The sequence below is a fragment of the Pelodiscus sinensis genome, chromosome 16 (assembly GCF_049634645.1).
Source record: "Pelodiscus sinensis isolate JC-2024 chromosome 16, ASM4963464v1, whole genome shotgun sequence".
Taxonomy (NCBI): Eukaryota; Metazoa; Chordata; order Testudines; family Trionychidae; genus Pelodiscus; species Pelodiscus sinensis.
Window position 1 is genome coordinate 14,858,395 of NC_134726.1, and position 22,952 is coordinate 14,881,346.

General features: G+C 42.4%; 1 protein-coding gene across 3 annotated transcripts in view; it reads right to left on the minus strand.

Moving 5' to 3' along the window:
* Positions 1-22,952, minus strand: part of TXNDC11 (thioredoxin domain containing 11) — a 103,374-nt gene that overhangs the window by 20,868 nt on the left and 59,554 nt on the right. For all 3 annotated transcript variants that reach the window (XM_025190141.2, XM_006134121.3, XM_075899326.1), the window contains 3 exons: positions 18,700-18,812; positions 11,219-11,419; positions 261-1,050 (listed from right to left, as the gene is read on the minus strand). In XM_025190141.2, the coding sequence (XP_025045926.2) occupies positions 261-1,050; positions 11,219-11,419; positions 18,700-18,812 (1,104 nt within the window). The remainder of the gene's footprint in view (positions 1-260; positions 1,051-11,218; positions 11,420-18,699; positions 18,813-22,952) is intronic.

Below are 22,952 nucleotides of genomic sequence, written 5' to 3' on the forward strand. Positions count from 1 at the left end.
GTTGTCAAAATTTCTATTTCAACTAAGTTATTACTGGTTTGTGAAAATATTTCTTTATCATATCCTAAAAAATCATCTACCGTTTAATTATTAAGCAGACAAAGATGCACAATGCTTTCAACCCTCACTTTATAAAGTGAACTGCTTTTGTCAATTACACAAGTTCTCCAAAGTTACTATTCCTTGCCAAATCCATCCTATTTTCATTTAATGTATTCGCTTATTTTAAATTTTGAATACAAGATTGCTGCATACCATACCTATCGTAGATTTTGTAAGTGTTTGATTCTGATCCAGGATATAGTGGGTCTCTTCCTTCAGGTCAACGATAGTAGCAAATTCTTTCAAATGATTAGATCTTGATGCTCCTAGCCTCTCTGCATACATCCAAAACAGATTTGAATCCAGTAGATAGAGATTCAAGGTCTTGTTGGTCCTGCAGCTCAAGCCAGTAATGTTAGTACCATTAACATGAAGGTCAGGAGTAAAACAATTCCTCTCCTCAATGTGAGGAATAGAATGTTGAGTATCATCCTTATCTTCTTTCCCATGGGAAGAAAATGCTACATTAGGGGTCTGAAGTATGGTCTTTTCAGAACTAATTAAATTTATCAGACCCCTATTTACTTTCCTGCAACATGCAGAATAGTAGCTAAAAGGACTATAGAAACTTAGGAAATTGCTGCATTCTATGGTATTTGATACAAATTGGAAAAAAGTACGTTCCTTGAGGTAGAAAGAGTCCAAAGCTGCTTCTATCTCTAAAAAGTTACACTGCGGTACATTAACTTTACTTGGTTTGACTCCAAGGGTCTGGTTTACACAAAGCTCACAGACATTGTGAGTCCTAGAGATGGAGTGCCACTGAGGGAGCAGCACCGTGTTGCAGCATGGATACTTTGTTATGGAGTATGCGTCTGCCAGTTGTGTATGGGCATGGGCTACAATGGACTCAATAGCTGGTGGATTTAAATCTCTCAGGTGCTGAGGAACAGGTTCAGCTGCTTGGCTTTTATTACAGTTGTTGTATTCCAAGGCCACTTTGGTAATCTATAGAAAAAACAAATGACAAAGAAACATGATCAGATATATATTGTTCACATATCAACACAGACAATACTTGGCCCAATTTTTTTGAAATAAATACAATATATTAAGTTTTAGATGTACAATTCTGGAATTTCAGACACAGGGCCAACTCTTATCCTTCAATTTTAGTTTCTTACCAAAAGGCATAGGATGCACTGTTAGTTTATGATGAATTTAAATTTAAAAAAAATCTCCAAATATAGTATGTGGTTAAGAACAGTGATGACTGACAACAAGCCAAACTGCAAAGATCTTCTGTTCATACATACTCACCTCAGAACCCTCTTTTATATCATATTTGTTAGGTTTTAATAATGTTATACTGTGATGCTAAATCCTGTTGATGCATAATCCAATATATGCATTTTTCCAAATTGTTTGTTTTCCATATAGAAGATAAAAAATAAATTAAGTGAAATGTACACTGCTCAGTACATTCCGAACATCTCATTCTGAACATAACAATTGTTATCCAGTCAAATCAACTATTGATATAAGGCCAAATCTTCCTGTCCTTCTGTGGGCAGAACTACCATTTATTTCAGTGGCAAAATTATCTGCTCCTGATGTCAACAGAAGTTTTGCTTGAATAAGAGATTTCTGGATTTGATCATTAAACTGGGTCCTCATTTCACTAACAATATGAATTTTGCCACTTAATTGAAAATATATGGGCATGGAGGTTCTCTCCTTCACAAACATAATTCTAATTCTGTTAGCATGTAATCATTTACACAATCAACCAAAAAGCCTGGGTTTATCAGTTAATCCTAATGACTTCACGCACACAGCCCTCCTTGCTGCCTCTGTATCAAAGGCAGCAGCAAGGAGTGCCAGGTGGGAGCTGGTCTGCAAGGGAAGCCAATTTAAAAAAACAGCTCTCCTCAGAGACCAGCTGCCTGTCGCTCTGCACTGCTGCCTCTGATACAGAGGCAGCAGCACAAGGTGGCATCAGCCCCTGTCCAGGATGGGTCTGAGCTCCCAGACCTGGCGCAAGCTAGAATTGAGCTGGGCTGCCTGCCCACCTGGTTCTTAATACACTTTAAATGCAGAACCACAGCAGAGCTAGGTCCCAGACCCAGTGTAAGCTGGGACTAAGCTAGGCTGCTGGCCAGCCTTCTAAAAAATGTACTGGCAAGGAATGGGGGAGGGGAGGGGAAAAGCATGTAGTCTATAGGATTAACCTATAAGCTTTTGATCATTGGTTAATCAACTACATTATTATATCCCTAGTCTGTATCAGAGGCAGCAAGGGCAGGGAGGGGGAGGCAAGAGCCGGTGCCCATGGGTAGCCCCCTGTCCACTTCTTCCCCCCTCCCCACTGCTTCCCACAGAGATAGCAGCGTGAGGGGACAGGTGGGAACTGGTGCTTGGGGAGAGCCATCTTAAAAAAGCCAGATCCCCATGAGCACCAACTCCTGCAGAGCTGGCTTTTCTAAGAGGCAGATGTGCAGGGCCGGAGGGGGGCAGACGAGAGCCAGTATGTATGGGAAGCTGGCTTTTAAGCCAGCTCCCTGCACATACCAGCTCCCGCAGAGCTGCCAGTCCTTGCCTTGCTGCCTCCCAAAGAGGCAGCTACATGGCGAGGGAGGGGCAGGTGGGAACCTGTGTTCGGGGGGAGCCAACAAAAAAAGCTGGGGTGGGGGGGAAGGCAGGCAGTACATGTGGGAAGCTGGCTTTCAAGCTGGATCCCTGTGCATACCGGTTCTATAGAGCAACCTGACCCCCCACCTCCCACGCTGCTGCCTCTGTATCAGGTGGTGCTTGTGGAGAGCCAGTTACCTGTGAAAACCGACTCCCACCTACCCCCTCTGCATGTAAATGTGTAACTGCTGAAAAATTCAGCAGTTATACGTTTACAAAAATAAATATTTGCTACATACATGAAGTCCCTGGGTTACATCAATCTGACTTACGTCGGACCCCTAGTTACAAACCGGGGGGTGGCGGGGCACAGCTAGTGCAGGGTGCCTCCCCCACTGTTGCCGCCTCTGGCGGCGTGGGGGGCGCTTCCCCCCAGCAGACCAGGGAGACGCGGAGCTAGCGCGCCCCCCCCCAGTAGACCAGGGAGACACGGAGTGGCTTTTCTCGCCGCGGAGGACGCGGGCAGCGGGATCGCCGAGACGCGCCACGGTCCCACCACCTGTGTCCTCCGCGGCGAGAAAAGCCGCTCCGCGTCTCCCTGGTCTGCTGGGGAGGAGGGGGGACGCTAGCTCCACGTCTCCCTGGTCTGCTGGAGGGAAGCGCCCCCCGCGCCGCCGGAGGCGGCGACAGTGGGGGAGGCACCCCGCACTAACTGCGCCCCGGCGGCGGCATTTCCATTCAGGCGGTGCTGAGGGAGCCCGGCGCGCCCGGTGCATTGTGGGACTGGGATGGGAGTCCCGTTCGCGGGAGGAGGCGGAGGGAGGGCGAGGAGCGAGCCGGTAAGAGGGAGACCTGGGAAGGGGGCGGGCAGGCGGGGAGATTTAAAGGGGAATCCACCTCCGCCATTAAACACCCAACCCTGCGCCGGGCTGCGGCCTCCAGGCGCTGCAGCGGCCGGTCGGGGTGCACGGGGCACACTTGGCCCCAGCCCCAGAGCCCGGCTGCGGGGGGGGGCGGGGGAAGTGGATGCGAAGCGCCGCCAGGGCCACTTTAAAAAACTCCCCGCGCCGAGGCCGGCAGGCGACGGGTTAAATTTTTCACCCGCCAACATTTTTGTTGCCGCTGGGGCCCCACGCCATAGAGTCCCCTGGCCGGGGAGCCTGGCGCGCGCCGCACGCGGGGAACATTCCACCCCCTCCCCGGGGCTGCGGCGGCGGCAATGGGGGGCGGCTGCGGCGCTTCGCCTCCAAAGGCCGCCCCGGCACCTCTGCTTGCAGCGAAGGGTTAACTCTGCTCCTGCTGACATTTTACCTGTTCCCCCCCTTCCTCCGTGCTTTTCCTGCTAATAATTTCGTGTGTAAGGGAGATCGTCCGTGCTCCCCACCCCCGCTTCTGCACAGCTCCATGGAAGAGCCTCCGGGGGTGGGGTGGGGTGTTGGAAGGGGAGTGCTGTATGCACGGCTCTTTCCTGTGCACCGCCAGCTGGGCTCCCGCACGGCTGTACAAAGAGCAGCAGTAGAGGCCCTTGCTTGCCTTTAAAGGCAGCAGCTTGAAATTTAAGGTATCCCAGAGCCATGTCTATCCGCAGACCTCAGCGGAGAAATGCTCGATGCAGTTTTTCACCCTGTAGATATCCCTCACTTGTGTTGCTATTCCCTGTCCTTGGGTTTATTTTGGGTAGGTACCTGGTCCTGTTCCGAGACGTGCTGCCTGACAGGAGGTTCAGCCGGCGCTGCCCCAAGCGCTGCAGGGGAAGTGCCCCCCGCACCGCGGGAGGCGGCGACAATGGGGGAGGCACCCCGCCCCCGCCAGCTTTGGGTCCATTGGCCCCGCGGACGCCTCTGGGCAGCTCCAACACCCCCCACTGTCGGCTGGAAGGAGGGTCTTGAGAATAAAGCTTGAGAATAAAGGACTGAGGGAAGTGAGGTGTGGGAGAATAAAACTGAGCTCTGGAGAAATGTTTGGCTAGAGTTTCCTCTACAATATGTACCAGTTCCAACTTACATACAAATTCAACTTAAGAACAAACCTACAGTCCCTATCTTGTACGTAACCCGGGGACTGCCTGTACTAAGTTTATACTAAAAGTCAAGATGTTCATTTCCCTAGAATAGGTGAAGGTTTGTTTTTGTTAGTTTCTCAAGGGGTTTTATACTTTTCTTCAGAGTTTGCGATACTCATTATGATACTAAACTTCCCAATTATGAAAATTCTAGTAGGAATTTGGCAGGAACTAAGAAAATATATAGTAGCCATGCCTCATTTACAGTAGTTACTGGGGGGGCTTTTTCCACCTACTCTCTTTGGCTTTCGTGTAACTGAATACATTCTGAAAATATCTGCAAATTGGAATATTCTTAAATTTCTTATGAGTTTATTGTAGCAGGACAGATAGAATGGAGAGATAAAATGAACAGCAATAAGGAGCGTATGATAACTTTTCTCTATATAGTAGTGCATTTAACAGTTAAATATATATTAAAAACAATGTGTAGACCTGTGGCACCTTAGAGACTAACAAATATATAGGAACATGAGCTTTTGTGGGAAAACCCACAACAGTTCCTCAACTCCCAAGATCTTTATCAGGCATTCTTAAAACTAAACTACCCACCTGAGGAAGTAAAGAAACAGACTGACAGAGCTGTACAAGTACCCAAAAGTCACCTACTTCAACACAGGCACAACAAGGAAAATAATAGAACACTACTGGTGATCACCTACAGAACCCAGTTTAAACTCCTCCAGTGCATCACTGATAATTTACAACCTGTCCTGGAAAACAATCCCTCACTTTCACAGACGTTGGGAGACAGGCGAATCCTTGCCTATAGACAACCCCAAATGTGAAGCAAATCCTTACCAGCAGCTACCCATCACACCTGTGACACACTCACCCAGGAACCTATTATTGCAACAAACCCCACTGTCAACACTGTCCGCATATTTATACAAGCAACACAAGGACCCAAACATGTAAGTCACAACATCAGGGGCTCATACAACTGCACATCTTCTAATGGACTGTATGCCATCAAGTGTCAGCAATGCCCCTATGCCACGTATTTTGAAAAAACCAGACAATTTCTGCGAAAAAGGTAAATGGACACAAATCAGACATTAGGAATGGTAACAAACATAAACCTGTGTAGAGGAACATTTTAACCTAACTGGACATTCAATAATGGATTTATGAGTAGTCATTCTTCTACAAAGGAATTTTACCACCCAATTATGGAGAAAGACTGCTGAACTGGAATTCATTTACAAATGTTACACTGTCAACTTGGGCTTGAATAAAGATATTAACTGTTTAATGCATTACAAAAGCAATTTCCCCTGCCTTCAACATTCACATTTTCGCATCAAAAGCTATGAATGGGACACATCCAGCCTACTTAATTAGCTTCATAAACATGGGTCCTACAATTGACAGGTAACTGCTTTTTCCATTCAGTGGTGGGGCATCCACACCCCGCACTGAGGCTGAGGGAACTCAGGCATTGTGGAGTGAGAAGGCTCCGACACCGCTGCTCTGCCGTTCAAGCTCCCGGCCAGCCGGCAGCATAAACAGCCCTGGGCCGGCACAGACAGAGGAAGGCAGGGCCGGAAGGAGCGGAGCAGCAGAAGAGGCAAAGGCAAAAATGCCGAGGCTGGAGCCACCCTGGACAGCTCCAGGGGAAGGAGGGCTGGCATGCCGACTCCACCAGCCCCCAGAGGGGCTACCAGCCCGCGCTGAGCTACCATGGCCCAGGCTTCCGGACTGTAGGTAGGGGCCGAGCAATCAGGAGACACGGATCCTCAACCGCTACATTCACTGTGGCTTCAGGGCAAGAGCTCACCTCCCCCAGCCATCTGGGCCGTGGCGACTACAGCTACAAACCCAGAGTTCCCACGACCTGCCGTAGACAGAAGCGAGCCCAAGAGACACTGAAGACACCTCGTACTCTGTGGATGGTCAAATCATCCACAGAAGACGTCAGAAGTGGGCAGGAAGTGGCCCAGGGCAGGGGTTGCTCTCAAAGGCCCCGTGGGTTGGTGTGTTACAGGCGGTGACCCCACCAACTGGGCAGTGGATTGCTTCCCTGCTCTTAGGGCCCTGGGTTGGGACCTGGTGGGGAGCGAAGGCCCGTTCCCCCCAACTCCTTTTCCTTTGTTGGACTTCGCCTCCCTCCATAATTAGGACCAGGAGTTGTGTCTACCTTTGTGGGTAGAGAAGCCCTGAACTGTGAACTTGGACCGTGCAGGCTGTATGTCCACTTATAGAGGAACTTGAACTGTAAACCTTGGCCAAGCAGGCCATACTTACATTTATAACTGGCCCCAAATGGGAACTTCAGCTGGGTGGGCCATATTTTTGTTTGTGCTTTTTCGTTGATAAAAGGAGCTGCCTCCCTGCCTAGGGTCGTGGCATGACACACTCCAATTCATCTGATGAAGTGGGTTTTATGCACTAAAGCTTATGATCCTATATATTTATTCATCTCTAAGGTGCCACAGGATGACTTTTTGTTTTTAAAGTTACAGACTAACACGGCTATCCCTCGGAGACTGGAGAAATCATCGGTACAACCTTTTATTAGTATATACTAAAAAACATCAGATTAAGTTCTGTACAGGCTCATTCCTTAATGCTGTATCATAACTAAAGAATGTGAACAGATGTAGGAGAAGACTGATTATTTTTCTGAACTGAAAAGCATAGTTGCATTATAAAATCTTATTTCAATCAGTTCTAATAAGACAAATCTGTAGTTCTTTGAACAGAGCTAACATACAACAAATTGACAGCTTCATGCTATGTGAATGCCCTACAGGCAGATTCAGAGAGAGATGAAATTCACAAAGGCTGCTGGCTGCAGTAACAATTTCTCTTTGTGGTAAACAAGTTGCATAATATACTGTAGCTTCTTATGCCCCCTTTATTGCACTGTCATGTTACAGCAATCTAGAGGCCCGGTATCTCATTTAATGCTTTGACATAAATAAATATTTTCTCTTAAATTAAAATTCATTATATCAGAAAGTAGATAATTGACGTGGTGTACTACTCTTACTTTATTGAAATAGATTATGTCTAATATTACTGGGTATGTTAAAATTCATTTAGATAAAAGGTGGAACTACTGAAAATTTCAACTGTTAAAGGTTTATATGTGGGGGAAGAAGGCTCCCATGGAGCTGTCCACCCTCTGCGCTGATGACTCTGTAGGCTCCCCATGAGCATCAGCTCCCACCGTCCTCTCCCTCCCAGAAGCAGCAGTGTGGGATGGAGGGCTGCATATAACCATGCACTTTAATCGATGAGCCCAAGCTCATTGGTAAACTGTGCACACGGGTTCATGTTCACATCCCTAAATATTACTAGAGTGTATTATTTGTGCCAAAAAAGGCTGAATTCAGCTTGCTTTATGCTGAGGGTAGTTTGTTACAGGAATCACTTCAATTCCCTTCCAATCTTCTTTTTCAGTCTTGCAAATGATTTTGTAGGAAAACTGACTGGTACAGTGCCATATGCAATAAGGAAACTATGGAAATTGCTGACTTCACTAGAGACAAAACTAGAAACAGATACTGCAAAAGCTAATTAGTTCAAAGATAAGGTATTTTGTGACCTGAAGAAATCCCAGAAGCGCACAACTAGAAAAGGAGCCAAATAAAAATGGTGGGTCTAAATCGTCCCCAGTTGTAAACGATGGGATCCAGAGCAAAACTTCTCAGTTCAGATCCCTTTTTGTAATGAGTTCTGTATCTGAAAACCATGAACTTTGCAACGTGAACCTTCCTCCTCTTCTCAATGGCCCAAACAAGAACCTCAGAACTGAAGTCCACTAAACTTTGACGAAGTTTGGATCCAGAACCAAACTTTTACCCATTACTTGCCATAATATTATGCTTCCCACAGTCTATCACCCCACAAAACAAATAGTACCAGCAGAACTGGAAAATATGCTACAACTTTAAATTGCTGGCTCAAATGCCCCTTTACAACAACCCTGCAGTCTGTAATAAACATAAGGAATTACAAGGTTATCAATAACTGTGTGTGCAAACAGAATATGCTACTATAAAACGTATAAACTAGAAAGATGTATGCAGAGATGTGTGCCAGTAAATGCAAGACTTTCGGGAGTGGAACCTGTCATGTCTAGGTCTTGGGTATGCTCACAATAACAACAGTAACATTGTATTGGTAAAAAGATCACGAGTTCTTGTTTCAGCTATACTACTGATATGTCCCCCAAAGTTGGATTTGTCTGTGAAAGTATAGATAACACACCTGATAACTCACAGTATCCACTCTAACTCATCTGCTGAAGGCTTTACCCATGAAAGCTCATGACCTAATAAATGTATTAGTCTCTAAGGTGTCACAGGACTACTCGTTTTTAACAGTTTTGATGTAGTTTCACACGGATACCCAGCACTTCATGAATGTCTATTTATGTAATGAAATATTATGAGAATTGTAATTGTTTTCAATTTAAATTTACATCTCCCCACACAAATCTGAAACACCAACCTTTGATTACTGCAAATTATTTACATTAGGAAAACTAAAACCAAAATTAAAACTAATGCTGATCCATTCCAAGTTCCCAATCCTATGCTCAGACCACTAATCACAGCAAGAATCTTGGAATGTTATTGGTTTAATTTCCTTAGCTGAGAGAAGGGAAAGAGGAAATTTGACTAAGAAACATGCTCTGCCAACTCAAGGACACATTTCTGGATTATAAACCAAGCAATTTTGAGTCTCATATGCCCACTTTGAGATTAGATATTATTGAAACTGAAACTGGTAATTTACAATAATTCTATAGAAGTGCCACTTAATCCTGTGTACACATACTAATTTGATTTTAACCAGATTCAAGCAAATGAAACAATGCCTTAAAGATGCTGAACAGTACAAAGATAGCAACATATCTTAAATACAAAAGTGACATTACAATGAAGATTATTTCATAAATAAAAAGGCATGCCGTTCAGTCTACTGAAAAAACACTCCAAGGACCAGAAATGCCCCCTTTAAAAAGGCTGCAAGAAAAAAATTGTGCAAGATGGATATGAATTACAAACACAAAATATAGCTTCAATCTTTCTTTATAATCTGATATTGCTTTTTCCAATATAATAGCAAGGACCACCCTGGAATTTATAGGGTTAAATGTTCGTAAATTATTATATTTTCTACTGGAAGGAACTATAATAAATCCTTTCAATTTCTCAATGGCCACATTAGGTTGACTTAATTAATTCAATAAGTAAAAATCAATTGAATAAGAACATAAGAATGGCCATACTGAGTCAGACCAAAGGTCCATCTAGCCCAGTATCCTGTCTTGTGACAGTGGCCAATGCCAGGTGCCTCAGAGGGAGTGAACAGAACAGGGACTCTTCAAGCAATCCCTCTCATGTCACTCATTCCCAGCCTCTGACAGAGGCAAGGGACACCAGTCCTCCTCATCCTGGCAAACAGCCATTGATGTACCTAGCCTCCATGAATTTATCTAGTTCTTTCTTGAACCCAGTTAAAGTCCTGGTCCTCACAACCTCTTCTGGCAAAGAGTTCCACAGGTTGACTGTGTGCTGCATGAAGAAAAACTTCTTTTTGTTTGTTTTAAACCTGCTACCTATTAATTTCATTTGGTGACCCCTAGTTCTTATGTTATGGAAACAAGTAAATAACTTTTCCTTATTCACTTTTGTCACACCAGTCATGATTTTATAGACCTTAGTCTCCTCTTTTCTAAGTTGAAAAGTTCTAGTCTTTTTAATCTCTCTTCATATGGGACCTGTTCCAAACCCCTAAGCTTTTTTGTTGCCCTTTTCTGAACCTTTTCCAATGCCAATATATCTTTTTTCAGATGAGGCAACCACATCTGTATGCAGTATTCAACCATAACATAGTACCTAGTACATAATAACCATTCCCCTCTCTCTGTCCTTCATGATCATTAGGATCTATAACAGTTTCCATTAGCAATCACAAACCACAAGCTTTGGGTGGTGCATGGTGGGAAGAAAAATCAGACCCAGTATAAGCATTTTACATTTTTCTGGAACATCAAGTCAGGGCCACATTACCCATTAAGCACAATAGGCACAGTGCATAGAGCCCAAGAAAAACCTTTAGGGCCTACAAAAATTAATAACTGAATTGAAAATAAGAAAAGAAAACAGCTAAATCAAACTTAATAATTTGTTAGCTTTAGTCAACAAAAAACATACATGTATAACATACAATTAACTTTTAGGTGTATAGGCGATAGAGCATTTCTCTAATTTAAAGACCTATGATTATGAGAGTGCCTAGGGCCTACAAAGAACTTAATCGGGCCCTGCATCAAGTAACACATAGTTGGCACCCAATCTGTATCAATACATACAATTTCAAGTTAGATCTTTATGGAACAAAAAGTAGAAGTAAACCCACTCAAACAGACCTTTTTTTGTTTGCATAGTGCCGGAACAATGGGATTCTGATCTGTGACTGAGGCCTGCATGATCTATCACAATAAAAATAATATATTTCACTCACTTCATCTAAAAGAGGGTGACTTTCTGCTAAGGGATTGAAGGGTATAAATAAGAAAAATGCTGGTCCCTTCTTCAGTTCATTGTTTAGTAGAAGGCTTTTTCCTCCATGTGGTCTCAACCAACGTATAAGTGTCTCTCGATTTTCTAAAGCCCACTTGCAAATATTCTCAGCTGTGTAGTTCATGACTTCACTTGGATAAATCTTGAAAGGGAAAAATCATAATTAATCCTCCTCATTTATTTAAATACACTGTTTACTAATGAATGAGGTACATAAAATGTACATATACATATATTGTTATATATATGTTGGCACTATTACAGCTCTGACTTACTGACATTATTCAAGAACCATTCTCATGCTAGTCATCATTCCACGTATACTTCCCTAGATACTCTTCCTTGTGCCTCCCCAATGAGTAGTACCATGAGTAGAATCTCACTCTGAAGTTTCGTGCACTGTATTTCCAATTCTCAATTAAGATTTATCAAATGGTAGTCAAAAACAAATTGTAAAGTAATTTATTGTTTCCGTTTATTCTTCTGTTTTCCAGTCAAGCTGTCTCAATGTTGGTAAATGCTTTTATCTCTGTATCTAGTAGCTCTGATTACAACTTGAATTAATGCTCTCTGCACTCCCTCAATCTTGTTCTATTATTACTTCTTTGCTGAATGCTGATAATGAAATGAAAAGAACAAGGGCCCTGCCTAAAGCAATGATTCTTAAACTTTGGTTTGGGGCTGAACAAATTAATGCCATCTGCCTTTTTTCACAATATGTTTGACAGACTAAAATAGATACACTAGACTAGAAATAAACAATCGTATTATAATCCTTTAGTATGTTTGATTTTATTTACAAGCAAAAAGAATTTTGACTTCAAAAAGTTACCTGTATAAGTATCACATTAGTCTTGTCAACAAATGTGCTACCAACTAGAGGTTTGTGAACATTTCTATAAAAGTGTGTGGAAACTCTGAACCATCAACATGCATCCATTTCAAAAAAAATTCCAAAATGTTTTCAAGTGACTTTGGAATTTTGTATTTCTCCACTACACCTGCTACAAATCTCTTCTGATGTTTATTTTCACTAATGTGAAAGACCCCAGTTTCCAGATTAATAGTGCCACTCACCTTGATACATTATGGTGGGATACCAGAAAAACCTCCCCACTATGTCTCTAATTTCATCACATTGACTCCCTTTAAATGCATCTCCTTTAAGATCCTGATGTAGCTGGGACTGCAATTCAATAGCTTTGGTATCACTGTGTGTGATTAACTAATTCAATGTTCTAAAAAAAGAATTTAAATTGTGGAGTCACTTTCATGAATTAAAGCATGCTGTTTATCATGCACCATTATCACAGGTTTGCACAGACACCAATTACTGTTTCAGGTGATACATGAAAATCTTTCTTCATAATTTGAGTAGAATAAACCAGAAATACCTTCCTTATCTCCATATCATTTCCACAGTTAACGAGGACATATACAGAGATAAGGCCTTCACACAGAATGGCTATTCTGAAAGTTGTATTTCAGGTCCTTAATTGCTTCCCCAGCCTCATAAATTTCAACTAAAATTAACATTCCCAGCTACCAGGCCTCCATGAACATAGCTGACACTAGGATTAGTGTTTTTGAGTTAACTCATTTAAGTAATTTTTCTAAGAGTGTAATAGATCAGGTATCTTTAGAACTCAATGTGCACCACATGTTAGCTTTGAACCAAGGAAAAATACATTATACACAATTAATATTTCTATTGACAGCTATTACCAATCCATGAGACATTTCTTAATACTGAAAGTTGCAAAACTGTCTACATTTTGTATCTTCCCTCACACTCCTAGGTAACCAAAAGTTAGTTTATCTTAAATTTGATGGCAACATATATTATAATGTTTCCTTCTGGGTTACTATGAAGTATTAAAACAATTATTTGGCAAAAGAGATGAACACTGTTTTGGCAATTCAGTTCAGAAAATAACTTTGACCTTGAACACTGTTAAAAAACAATTTAATCTGCCTTTATTTAGAATTCCTCTCACTTTATAGACTGTGCATAGTTCTGAGGCTCCCAGTGAACATCTGCAAATCAAAGCAATTGAACACCACAACATGTTTGTTTATTATTAAAGAAAATAAGAGCATGCCTATATATAGCAGCAACCACTTTTGCCCAGCTAAATCATCACAGCATATGAACAGATTATTATAATCAAAGATGACAGAATAATCATTTACTTCTCTTGTAATTAGAAACTTATTAAAATCTGCATTTTTCTAATTATACTCTCTTTCTCCTATCTGCATTGTAAACTGATGAAATGCATACAGGATGTTTGTACAAATAATGTTATCAAAATCTGGGTCACTAAAATTTGATTTAACACAATTATATTAAAATAATGATAACCGCTAATTACAAATGTAAACATACCAGAAAGATAAAGAATGTTACTTATTTTTTCCCGTTTAGAAGTGTGAAGATTTCATATTTTATTTTAGAATTAGAATGTCTGTTGAATTTCTTCCTAGAAATTGTTACATGACTTTTCAGGATCAAAACTTTCAAGATAACATTCACCATCATTCAAACAAAATCATGCTCAGCAGAAGTTAACTCAAAATGATGGAGGAAAGGCGAGGCAATTTATCGAAGTTGTGCATTATTAAGAAACTGTTCTTGGTGCTCTCATCTTCTGGAGAACCACTTTTTAGGATGCACCCATCTCTCTTTGGGAAATTTACTAATCTCTTCTGACTACTTCTCATTTTTTTCTGATGGAAATTCTCCACTTCACTGGGATTTCCAGTTTTTAATCAGAAAAGAGAAATGACAGAGTTAGCATAGGCTGAGGTTTATGTTTTGCTGCTATAGGTTGTATTTCCCTTAACCCGGACTGCCTGGTCTGGCACCATCTGTGGTCCAGATGTTGGACCACGGGTGTTCCTGGACTAGAGCGCCCAGGAAGAGGGAGGTCTAGCGGAGGGGCAGGAAGTCTAGAAGTCTAAGCTAGACAAATTCAGACTAGAAATAAGGTGTAAATGTTCTAACAGTGAGAATAATTAACCATTAGAACAATTTACCAAAAGTTGTAATGTATTCTCTCTCCATCGCTGTCAATTTTAAAACCAAAACTGGATGTTTTTCTAAAACAGAGGCAGGGAACCTTTTTTGGGTTGGGGGCTGCTGACCCAGAGAAAAATCATCCAGGGGCCACACACAAGTGAAAAGCAAAGTGAGACGCCCCTGACTGAGACGGAGAAAGACGCTCTCCACATTCCCCTCGCACACCAGAGCCTAGGGGGCCCAGGCTAGTAGACTTAGTGTGCTCCAGCCCTGTGAGTAAGTGGCTGGAGTGCCAGTGCATGTTCCCTAATGCTGAGCCTCGGGAGCCGGATCCAGTCAAGATAGAGGCCACATCCGGCCCCCAGGTCTGAGATTCACCACCCCTGTTTTAAAAGATACACCCTAGGAATTATTTTAGGGAAGTTCTATGGCCTTTGTTATAAAAGAGGTAGCTGATCACAATGATCCCTTCTGGCCTTCTAATCTAGGAATCTATGAAAAGGGATGTAAAGAATATGGAAGGGTACACCCCAGAGTGGATTTCTCATTTATGATCTGACTAGAAGATTTACCCGTCATTCCTCAGATCCTTAAATCAACTTTTGTTTTTCTTCATTTGAATCACTGTTCTAGGGTATGGCTGGGGATGAAGGATTCAGTATGCAGGCTGTCCTGCGGAGAGAGGACACCATAGCCCTCTCTCACCACAGCAGTTTGGAGTCATGTGAGAAGCGCTTCTCCATGGCTGCTGCAGTTCCAGAGGGCACAGCTGGGGGAGGGGTGAATGTCCCTGGCTGGGGCAGCTCCAGGTTAATTCGCTGCCCCCTTTGCTCCCAGCCAGATTGAGGAATGCAGCAAACTATGTACTTTCCCCTTACTTCCTGGTGATTCTGTCTCTTTTCTGTATGGTTTTATGAGAAGCAATCCCACTTCAGGCACACCCCGTTTTCCTGGCACAATCAAACCCTTACCTGGCTTTTAGTTATGATAAGAGGATGACTGGCACATTCAGGCTGCCATTCAGCAGCCAAGGAAGAGCACTATAAACCTTGAAGACTATAAACCCAGGCAAATTATTAAAGCATGGAGGTAGTTCCTCGCTCTCATTCACTGATTCAGACTCCACCACTGGTCTTCCTAGCCTGTCTCCTGATTTTGGTTCTGATCACTGGCTAGACTTGAGTTAGTCCTAAGTGGCACACTGGATCTGGTCCAAAAGGAGAATATAGCTGACCCTCCCAATAAAAGGGACCATAAAAAAAGTAAATTTAACTTTTTACTTTCTAGGGGAGAAAATATAAAAGAAATCTATCATAGTAGAATTTAACTTCAAAAATGGTAACTGCACAAAAATGAGAAAGCTAGTTAAACCAAAATTAGAAGGAACAGTCACAAGAGTGAAATTCTTGCAACTCCCATAGTCCTCATATTTTTATACATATAAAATGGTGATCTTGCATATGGACCATGGCATATGAGTTATCTGGGGAAATGAATCTGCTGAAACCCACTGTTATGAGATTATGTTTGTCCGAGACAGAACATCAACATTGGCTGCCCGTCGCAGGTGAGCCACAGCCTGTTATACCTCAAAGGCTGGTATAGGGGGCTCTGTCTATGAGGCGGAGCGCTTCCCATATAAGGGCATATAAATTAATTATCTTCCCCTGCTCGCTCCACCCACTGCAGTAAAAGATCAGCCAATGGACTGACTGGTGGTCAGGCCTGCTTACTCCACGCACTGCGGCAAAACCCAACCTATGGGGTGATAAGTCCACAGGCAATAAAACAGGCAGCCGAACCCTCTCACGCGGGGAATCACATGGAGTGAACATCTGGCCTGATCACCCAGTCGCCTTGCGCCCCCCCCCCTCGTGTCTCATTGAGCATACCTCGAGTGGGTCGACCTGAGTGGAGAAAGTTTGTGAGCATGTGGCTGGTACTCGTGTTCCTGCTGTCTCCAGAACCGGTATGACGCCTCTTCCCCGCAATTATCCCTATCCCAATTGATTTTCATTTCCCCTCATTGTTTATTTAGTAACAGTAGTTTAAGAGTTATTGTGTTAGTTTTTAAATAGTGGTTGTTAAGGGTTTTAACTGTTCTTTGTGTAATATAGTGTAAATGGTTAGATTTATGAACAATATCAGTGTGAGTTCGACTGTTTCTAACCCCTGGGCAGTTATTGGGAATTATTATGATTTAGAAAAGCCTCAGGGAATTGTTTTATATTGTTTGGTGATTTGTTTGTTTTTCATTCTGATGATTGTCTGGCGACCGTGCATGTGACTAAGTTTACAGTCATTAGGCGCCAGAGTCCTCATCAAAATAAAATCAATCTTTGTTTTTTAAGCCCCCAGTTGTGGTCTCATTCTTTCCGGCATCCCTTCGAACCTCGTGTATTATGGGGACTGACAATGTTGCATGGTTGGCACTAAAACATGATATACATTGGACAAATCAGCCAGCTATTTAGCTCCCTACAGACAACAGCGTGGAAAGTAACCAATGCCCAGGCAGGGTATTAAACAGCCCTCAACAAACACTGTTGAGAAAGAGAGCCATATCAGGGGAATTGCTTCACCTTGCCTGGGACTCAGCAATACCCATGAAACATGCCTGGACTTGTGTTCTGCAAGAACATGAACTAAGGGTATAAAACCAAACACAGCAGGCCCATGCTTTGCCTCGTCTTTCTTCTCCCACCTATGCTGTAAGCAACAAGGACACTGAGAAGAAGATTGAAGGCTTCAGCAGAAGGCTGTTCCTAGTTTAAGGGACAAATCTGTACATTGTGAATTACAATATCTAGTAGGGTGAGAAAAAACTACTTAATTTAGATGCTGCCCAGTTTAATAGGCTTGAGAGTTTAGACAGCATGATGATATTTTATTGTCTTTTGGTAATTAACTCTTTTTGCTCAACACTTAGTCACTTAACATCTATCTTTTGTAATTAATAAATTTGTTTGACTGTTTATCTTTACTAGTGAGTTTGCCTGAAGTGTCTGTTAAATGGCTCACGTGTCAAAGGCTGGTGTATATCTAATTTCCATTGATTAAGCTGTGAGCTAATTAATACATTAATACATCATCCTGGGCAGTGCAAGGCTGAGAGCTGAGGGGATATGGCTGGTGCCTTTCTCTGTGATTCATGAGCAGCTCTGGGAGCATTCATAAAATATAGCTGGGTATGGGGCCCCACATTCAGTTGTGCTGTGTTACAACAGCTCCTGGAGAGGTTTGCTGCTGGTCACTTGTAAACCATTGTGAGAGGCAGCCCAGGCTGAAGAGTTTAGGGGACACAGTGATTCCACAATCAGTATCCTGTCATAAAAGGAAAAACTCTAGCAAGTATAATTAGGCAGGCCAAAACAACAACAAAAAGAGCAACTAGCAAAAGGCAAAAAAACCTAAATGGCAAATTCTTTTTTAAGTACATCAGAAGTAAAAAGCCTACCAAACAATCAATCAATCAATCACAGGGTCACTGGGCAACTGAGGTGCCAAAGGAATACTCAAGGAAGAAAAGGCCATAATGAAGAAGCTATGTGTATTCTTTACATAGGTCTTCACTGCAAAAGATATGAGAGGTATTTCCCACAGTTAAGCCATTCTTTCTAGATGACAAATCTAAGGAACTATCCCAGACTGAGGTGTTAGTAGAAGAGATTGGGACAAACTAATCAAACAAACAGAATTAAGTCACTGAGACCAGGACCCAAGACTTCTGAAAGAACAAAAATACGAAATTCCAGAACTACCAACTGTGGTATGTAATCTATTGTCTAAATCAATTTCTGTATCAGATGACTGGAGGATAGTCAATGTAAAGCTGATTTTAAAAAAAAGACTCTATAGATGACCTTTACAATTAAAGGCTGGTAAGCCTGACTTCAGTGGTAGGCAAATTGGTTGAACCTACCGTAAGAATAGAATGATCACACAAAAGTTCTAAAGCTAAGTAGGCAGTCATAATAGAAGAGGAAAGATACGGTCATTGATCAGTAATTGGTTAAACAATAGGATACAAAGGGTCAGAATAGTCAGTTTTCATAATGGAGAGAGGTAAAAAGCAGGATGCTCTTAAGAATCTGTACTGGGACATGTGCTGTTCAACAAATTCATAAATAATGTGGAAAAGGGAGTTAATTGTGAGGTGGCAAAATCTGAGGATGATACAAAATTACTCAAAATAGTTAAATCCATGTGATTGTCTAGTGCTCAAAAGAGATCTCACAAAACTGGGTGACTGGATAAGAAAACGTGACAGCTTTATGAGTGCTCTTTAAAGCACTGTCATATATTCTATGTTCATATAGTTCCCAGCACATTCAGTCCAACCTAGTTTGTCTCTGGTTGCTACTGAAATATAAATGTTAACTAATAATAATAGTACTCACAAGTGAAGTATTGACGTGTCTATGAAGGTATACACTTCCCGAGCGCGTCAACGAAATTTCCTTTGCAATTTGTTTATCCGTGATCACTCCGAAGCGTATTGTCCCAAGGTAATCTGAAAGGATAAATTTCTAGTTTTAGTAAAATTCTGAAAAACTGAAGAATGGGTTAACGCTTTTATCTTGCTTTAAACAACAATGATTTTATCATAATAATACTTAGCAATCATGTAGTGCTTTTCAGCTGGAGACCTTCAAGAACTTTCCCAAGGAGGGTCACTATTATTATGCCCATTGAACAGACAAGGAAACAAAGGCAGAAAGCTAATATAATGCCAAAGAGCAATACATAACAAAACAAGAAACAGGAAAATGATATTGGCTTTCTGCATTTGTTTATAAGCAGACACATAGGTGAACATCATAGGCTGAAAGAGAGTCAACATGGGGCTTTTGCCTCATCAACCTTTGGCACAGTCAGCAGGCATGTGGATAAGGGCAATGCACTCAATCATATACTATTTGGATTAAAAAAAAAAACTTAGAAAAGATCCCACGCCAAAAGCTCTTAAATTAAATAGGGAGTCATGGGATAAGAGGAAAGATCATGTGATTGATCAATAACTGGTTAAACGACAGGGAAAAAGGTAAGAACAGTCAGTTTTCACAATGGAGATTGGTGAATAGCAAGATGTCTAAAGGCACCCCATGTTCTTTATGAAAATATGTTGCTGAATAAAATATGACATAACTGGAATATGCTGTATGCAAAATAATTATTTAAGGTACCATTGGAAAGCTTGTAATCTGCTGAATGTCTATACATTATTTATGTGCATGTATCTTTCCAGTATTTGAAGTCAGAAATATGAAGTACTGGAAGATTTACCCAGTGTTGCTCAGGTCTTTAACTGAAGATTTTTTTAAAAATAGATGAAAAATGTACATTTTATTTAAATAATTGTATTTTTTTTAAATGAAGGCTGGAGGGAGGGTTTGGGAGTAAGGAGAGGCAGGAAGTGGGTGGCTTAGGGCAGAGAGTTGGGAGGTGTGGGTAGGCTCAAGACGGGGGTGGAGCCCTCTTGCAGGCTGTGAGGAGCATTGAAGAAAGGGATAGCCTGCTGCCTGTTTGGGGAGGGCGAAGCTGGGGGCACTACCTCCTCCTCCAGTGGGTGCCCCCCCCCACATCCTGAAAGTTGTCTGGGAAGGGGCCAAGCTCAAGGGGCTGCTCCCCCCTGCAGCTGTCCTTCCATAGCCTGCAGGCTGTCTGGAGGGCAGTCTCTCCTCCAACGCCCCCCACAGCCTGCAGGCTCTTCACAGGGGGGGCAGGCTCTGGGAGCTGTTTCCCCCTTCCAATGATCCCCACACAGTTTGCAGGGAAGGCTCCATACCAGGGGGAGGGGAAGCTCCATACCAGTGTACTGGAAAGCAAGATGATGAAGCCCCATCTTGGTGAAGGCCACTCTCTTTGTGCTGCAGCTGCCCCCAGTGGACACTCTCAGCATTGCATCCTCCTGTCTGTCCCCGTCCCTTTTGCACCCTCTCCACCCTACTCCTTCCCTTTCCATGTTATGAAATATGGTCCCATTCCCGGCACTCAAATTTTCTGGGCACAACCAATCCCTGACCATGGTTTTAGTCAGGGTAAGAGGAAACTGCATACCAAAATTTGATGGTCCTAGCTCCTATGGCTCCTACAAACAGACTCACAGATGCACAGACAGATGGACTCTCAAAGAGACAGTTGCATGCTGACAAAATTGAGCTTGGGGTATACTGCCACCTGGGCAATCTCATTGCTGACACACCAGCTCCATCATCAAGGATAACGTTGTGAACGGTATCATGGACTAGATTATAACCCACATGACAGTGTGTCACAAGCTCTCTCTCTCTCTTACCTCATCATCATGGTACAGGAAGTCCACAACTTCTGACCGAGGTTGCTACAACAGAGAACACCTTTTTAAAGACCCTGGGAGTGGCAACAATGCCTATACCGAGTAGTCTACTGAAAGTGGTCAGGGCTAATTATGAATCTGAGGAAATATCAGTGAGTGGGGTAAATGTCCATGTGAAAACAGACATCCATGTTGACAGCTGTAAACTACATGTCTTTTTCCAGGGATGGAATTACAATAGATGCTACCATGACCATGTGAAACTTCAGTCTGAATAAATTGGTTGAGATGGTAGAGACTAAGAATGGGTCTCTAAGTGCCTGCCTGCCTTTCTATCTGTCTGTCTATGCTTATCATAACCAGTTAACCAGTTACCTATTCACATCCCTAATCCACAGGATCAGTGCTATTATATTTTAACAGTCTCTTGGAGGAAACCCTGTAACATGCCAGATCCATGAGGAATCTCAGGACTACACAACCTCACCACCTCTGAAACAGGCTTCACTGCTCCTGTTTCATGCTATCAATTCTCCCCTACGAGTTCACATTAAGACAGACTGCTGGTCAGAGAACTGTCTACTCACTCTTCAGGAACTAATGCACTCAACAAGCATATGAAATGCCACCAAACAGCATTTTCAAAACAGAGCAGGGTTTATTTGACAATTTGAGCCTAGCACTGGAAGTCGTTATGCTAGCACAAGGAAATAAAATCTAAAACATAGTCCCTTTGGCCAAGTCAGCATAATTCTCCAGCCAAACTGTAGCAGATTCCCATCTAGTCTGACCTCAGTCAGTCCCAGGCAAGAGCAGCCAGCCTCTGCCAGAAGACCATTCCCAGATCTTTGTCTCCAGTCAGGACCATGTTGTGTTCACAACTGCACCTGCCAGAGCCTCCCTCTATTGAGCATAGACTGTTCAGTCTTCAGGGCTTCCATTGTTTCTCTAACCCTTTTATTACCCTAGCTCAGTTTCAACCAGTCTCTCAATGACAGATTCATTCCATCCTGACAGCGAAGTGAGACGTGTGTTTTCTATGCTGTTCTGAGAAGTGTTAACACTTGTGTAAATGTTCTAACTCCCACAATAATTAACCTTAAAAACTGCCAAACTCTTGGTCTCTTTTGTGTCATTTAAACTCCTCTCAAGGTACTCTTTAAGCCCTTAAGCCTAAAGGGCACAGAACAGGATTACAGTTCAGCAGACTCCTCTCTGCTTGCTTGCTTCGTGTCCCCAACTCAATTAGTGCTGAATTCTCCTGCTGGAAGGAGGGGGTAGAGTACACCCTTGCAGACACCAGGAAATTCTCTCAACATGCCAATTTGTAGTCTACACCTTGTAACTTCCAGGGCTACTGGTGAACCACACTGAACTGTGGGCTACATGTCTATCAATAACACATCACTCCACCACCTTCATCTAACAGACTTTCCCTGGAGGTGTATCTAGACTACGCTAGATTTTCAAAAGGATATGCAAATTCCCCGTGAATTTGCATATCTTCTTTCGAGCTCACTTTGAAAGTGGCACTTATGAAAGTGAACGTAATTGAGACGTGGTTTTGTCAGTGAACCCTCCCATTTATCGACAAGCCGTGTAAACCTCACGTTTTCAGGAAAAGCAGCTTGTCAACAAACGGGAGGGTTCGCTGACAAAACCGCGTCTTAATTACTTCCACTTTCGAAAGTGCCACTTTCGAAAGTGAGCTCGAAAGAATATATGCAAATTCCTGCAGAATTTGCATTTCCTCTTTCGAAAGTCTAGCGTAGTCTAGATACACCCCAAGGTAGGCCATGACTGGAATCAATTGCCAAAGTCACAGTAACAAACACCAAATTCATTGCAGCGGTTACTTTCCATATTCCAAAGCTTCCAGCAATTTCAAACAAATCCCATTTAAAACCAACAAATGCAACAACAAATAAATCTGCCAGAGAAACATTTCCTTATTTCTCTTTCCCTTCCTTGCACTAATATGATATATTCGTTATAATTTCTCTCTCCTGTGGTTTGTACAGCAAGACTGCTAAGTAAGGCAAACTGATTTTATTGGGTGAAGGGATATGAAAAAGTGTACCAATTAAATATTTTTTTAACTCTAAAACATTTCTAAAATTGTTGTTCTGTGATGTCTATGAAATACATAATAGCATAATTATGTATGAAGATTCAGGAGCTCATCTGAAATGCTCCACAAAACTTACAAGTGGCTTTACCATTCTAGAGTAAGGCTCTTAACACATCATTGGCTATGGACTCCAAGAACTACTGGAATCAACTGGGTTAGGATCAAGATCTCTGAATAAAGTCCACTTTGTGAGCACAAAGTCTAAGCAAAATCCACTCCAACAG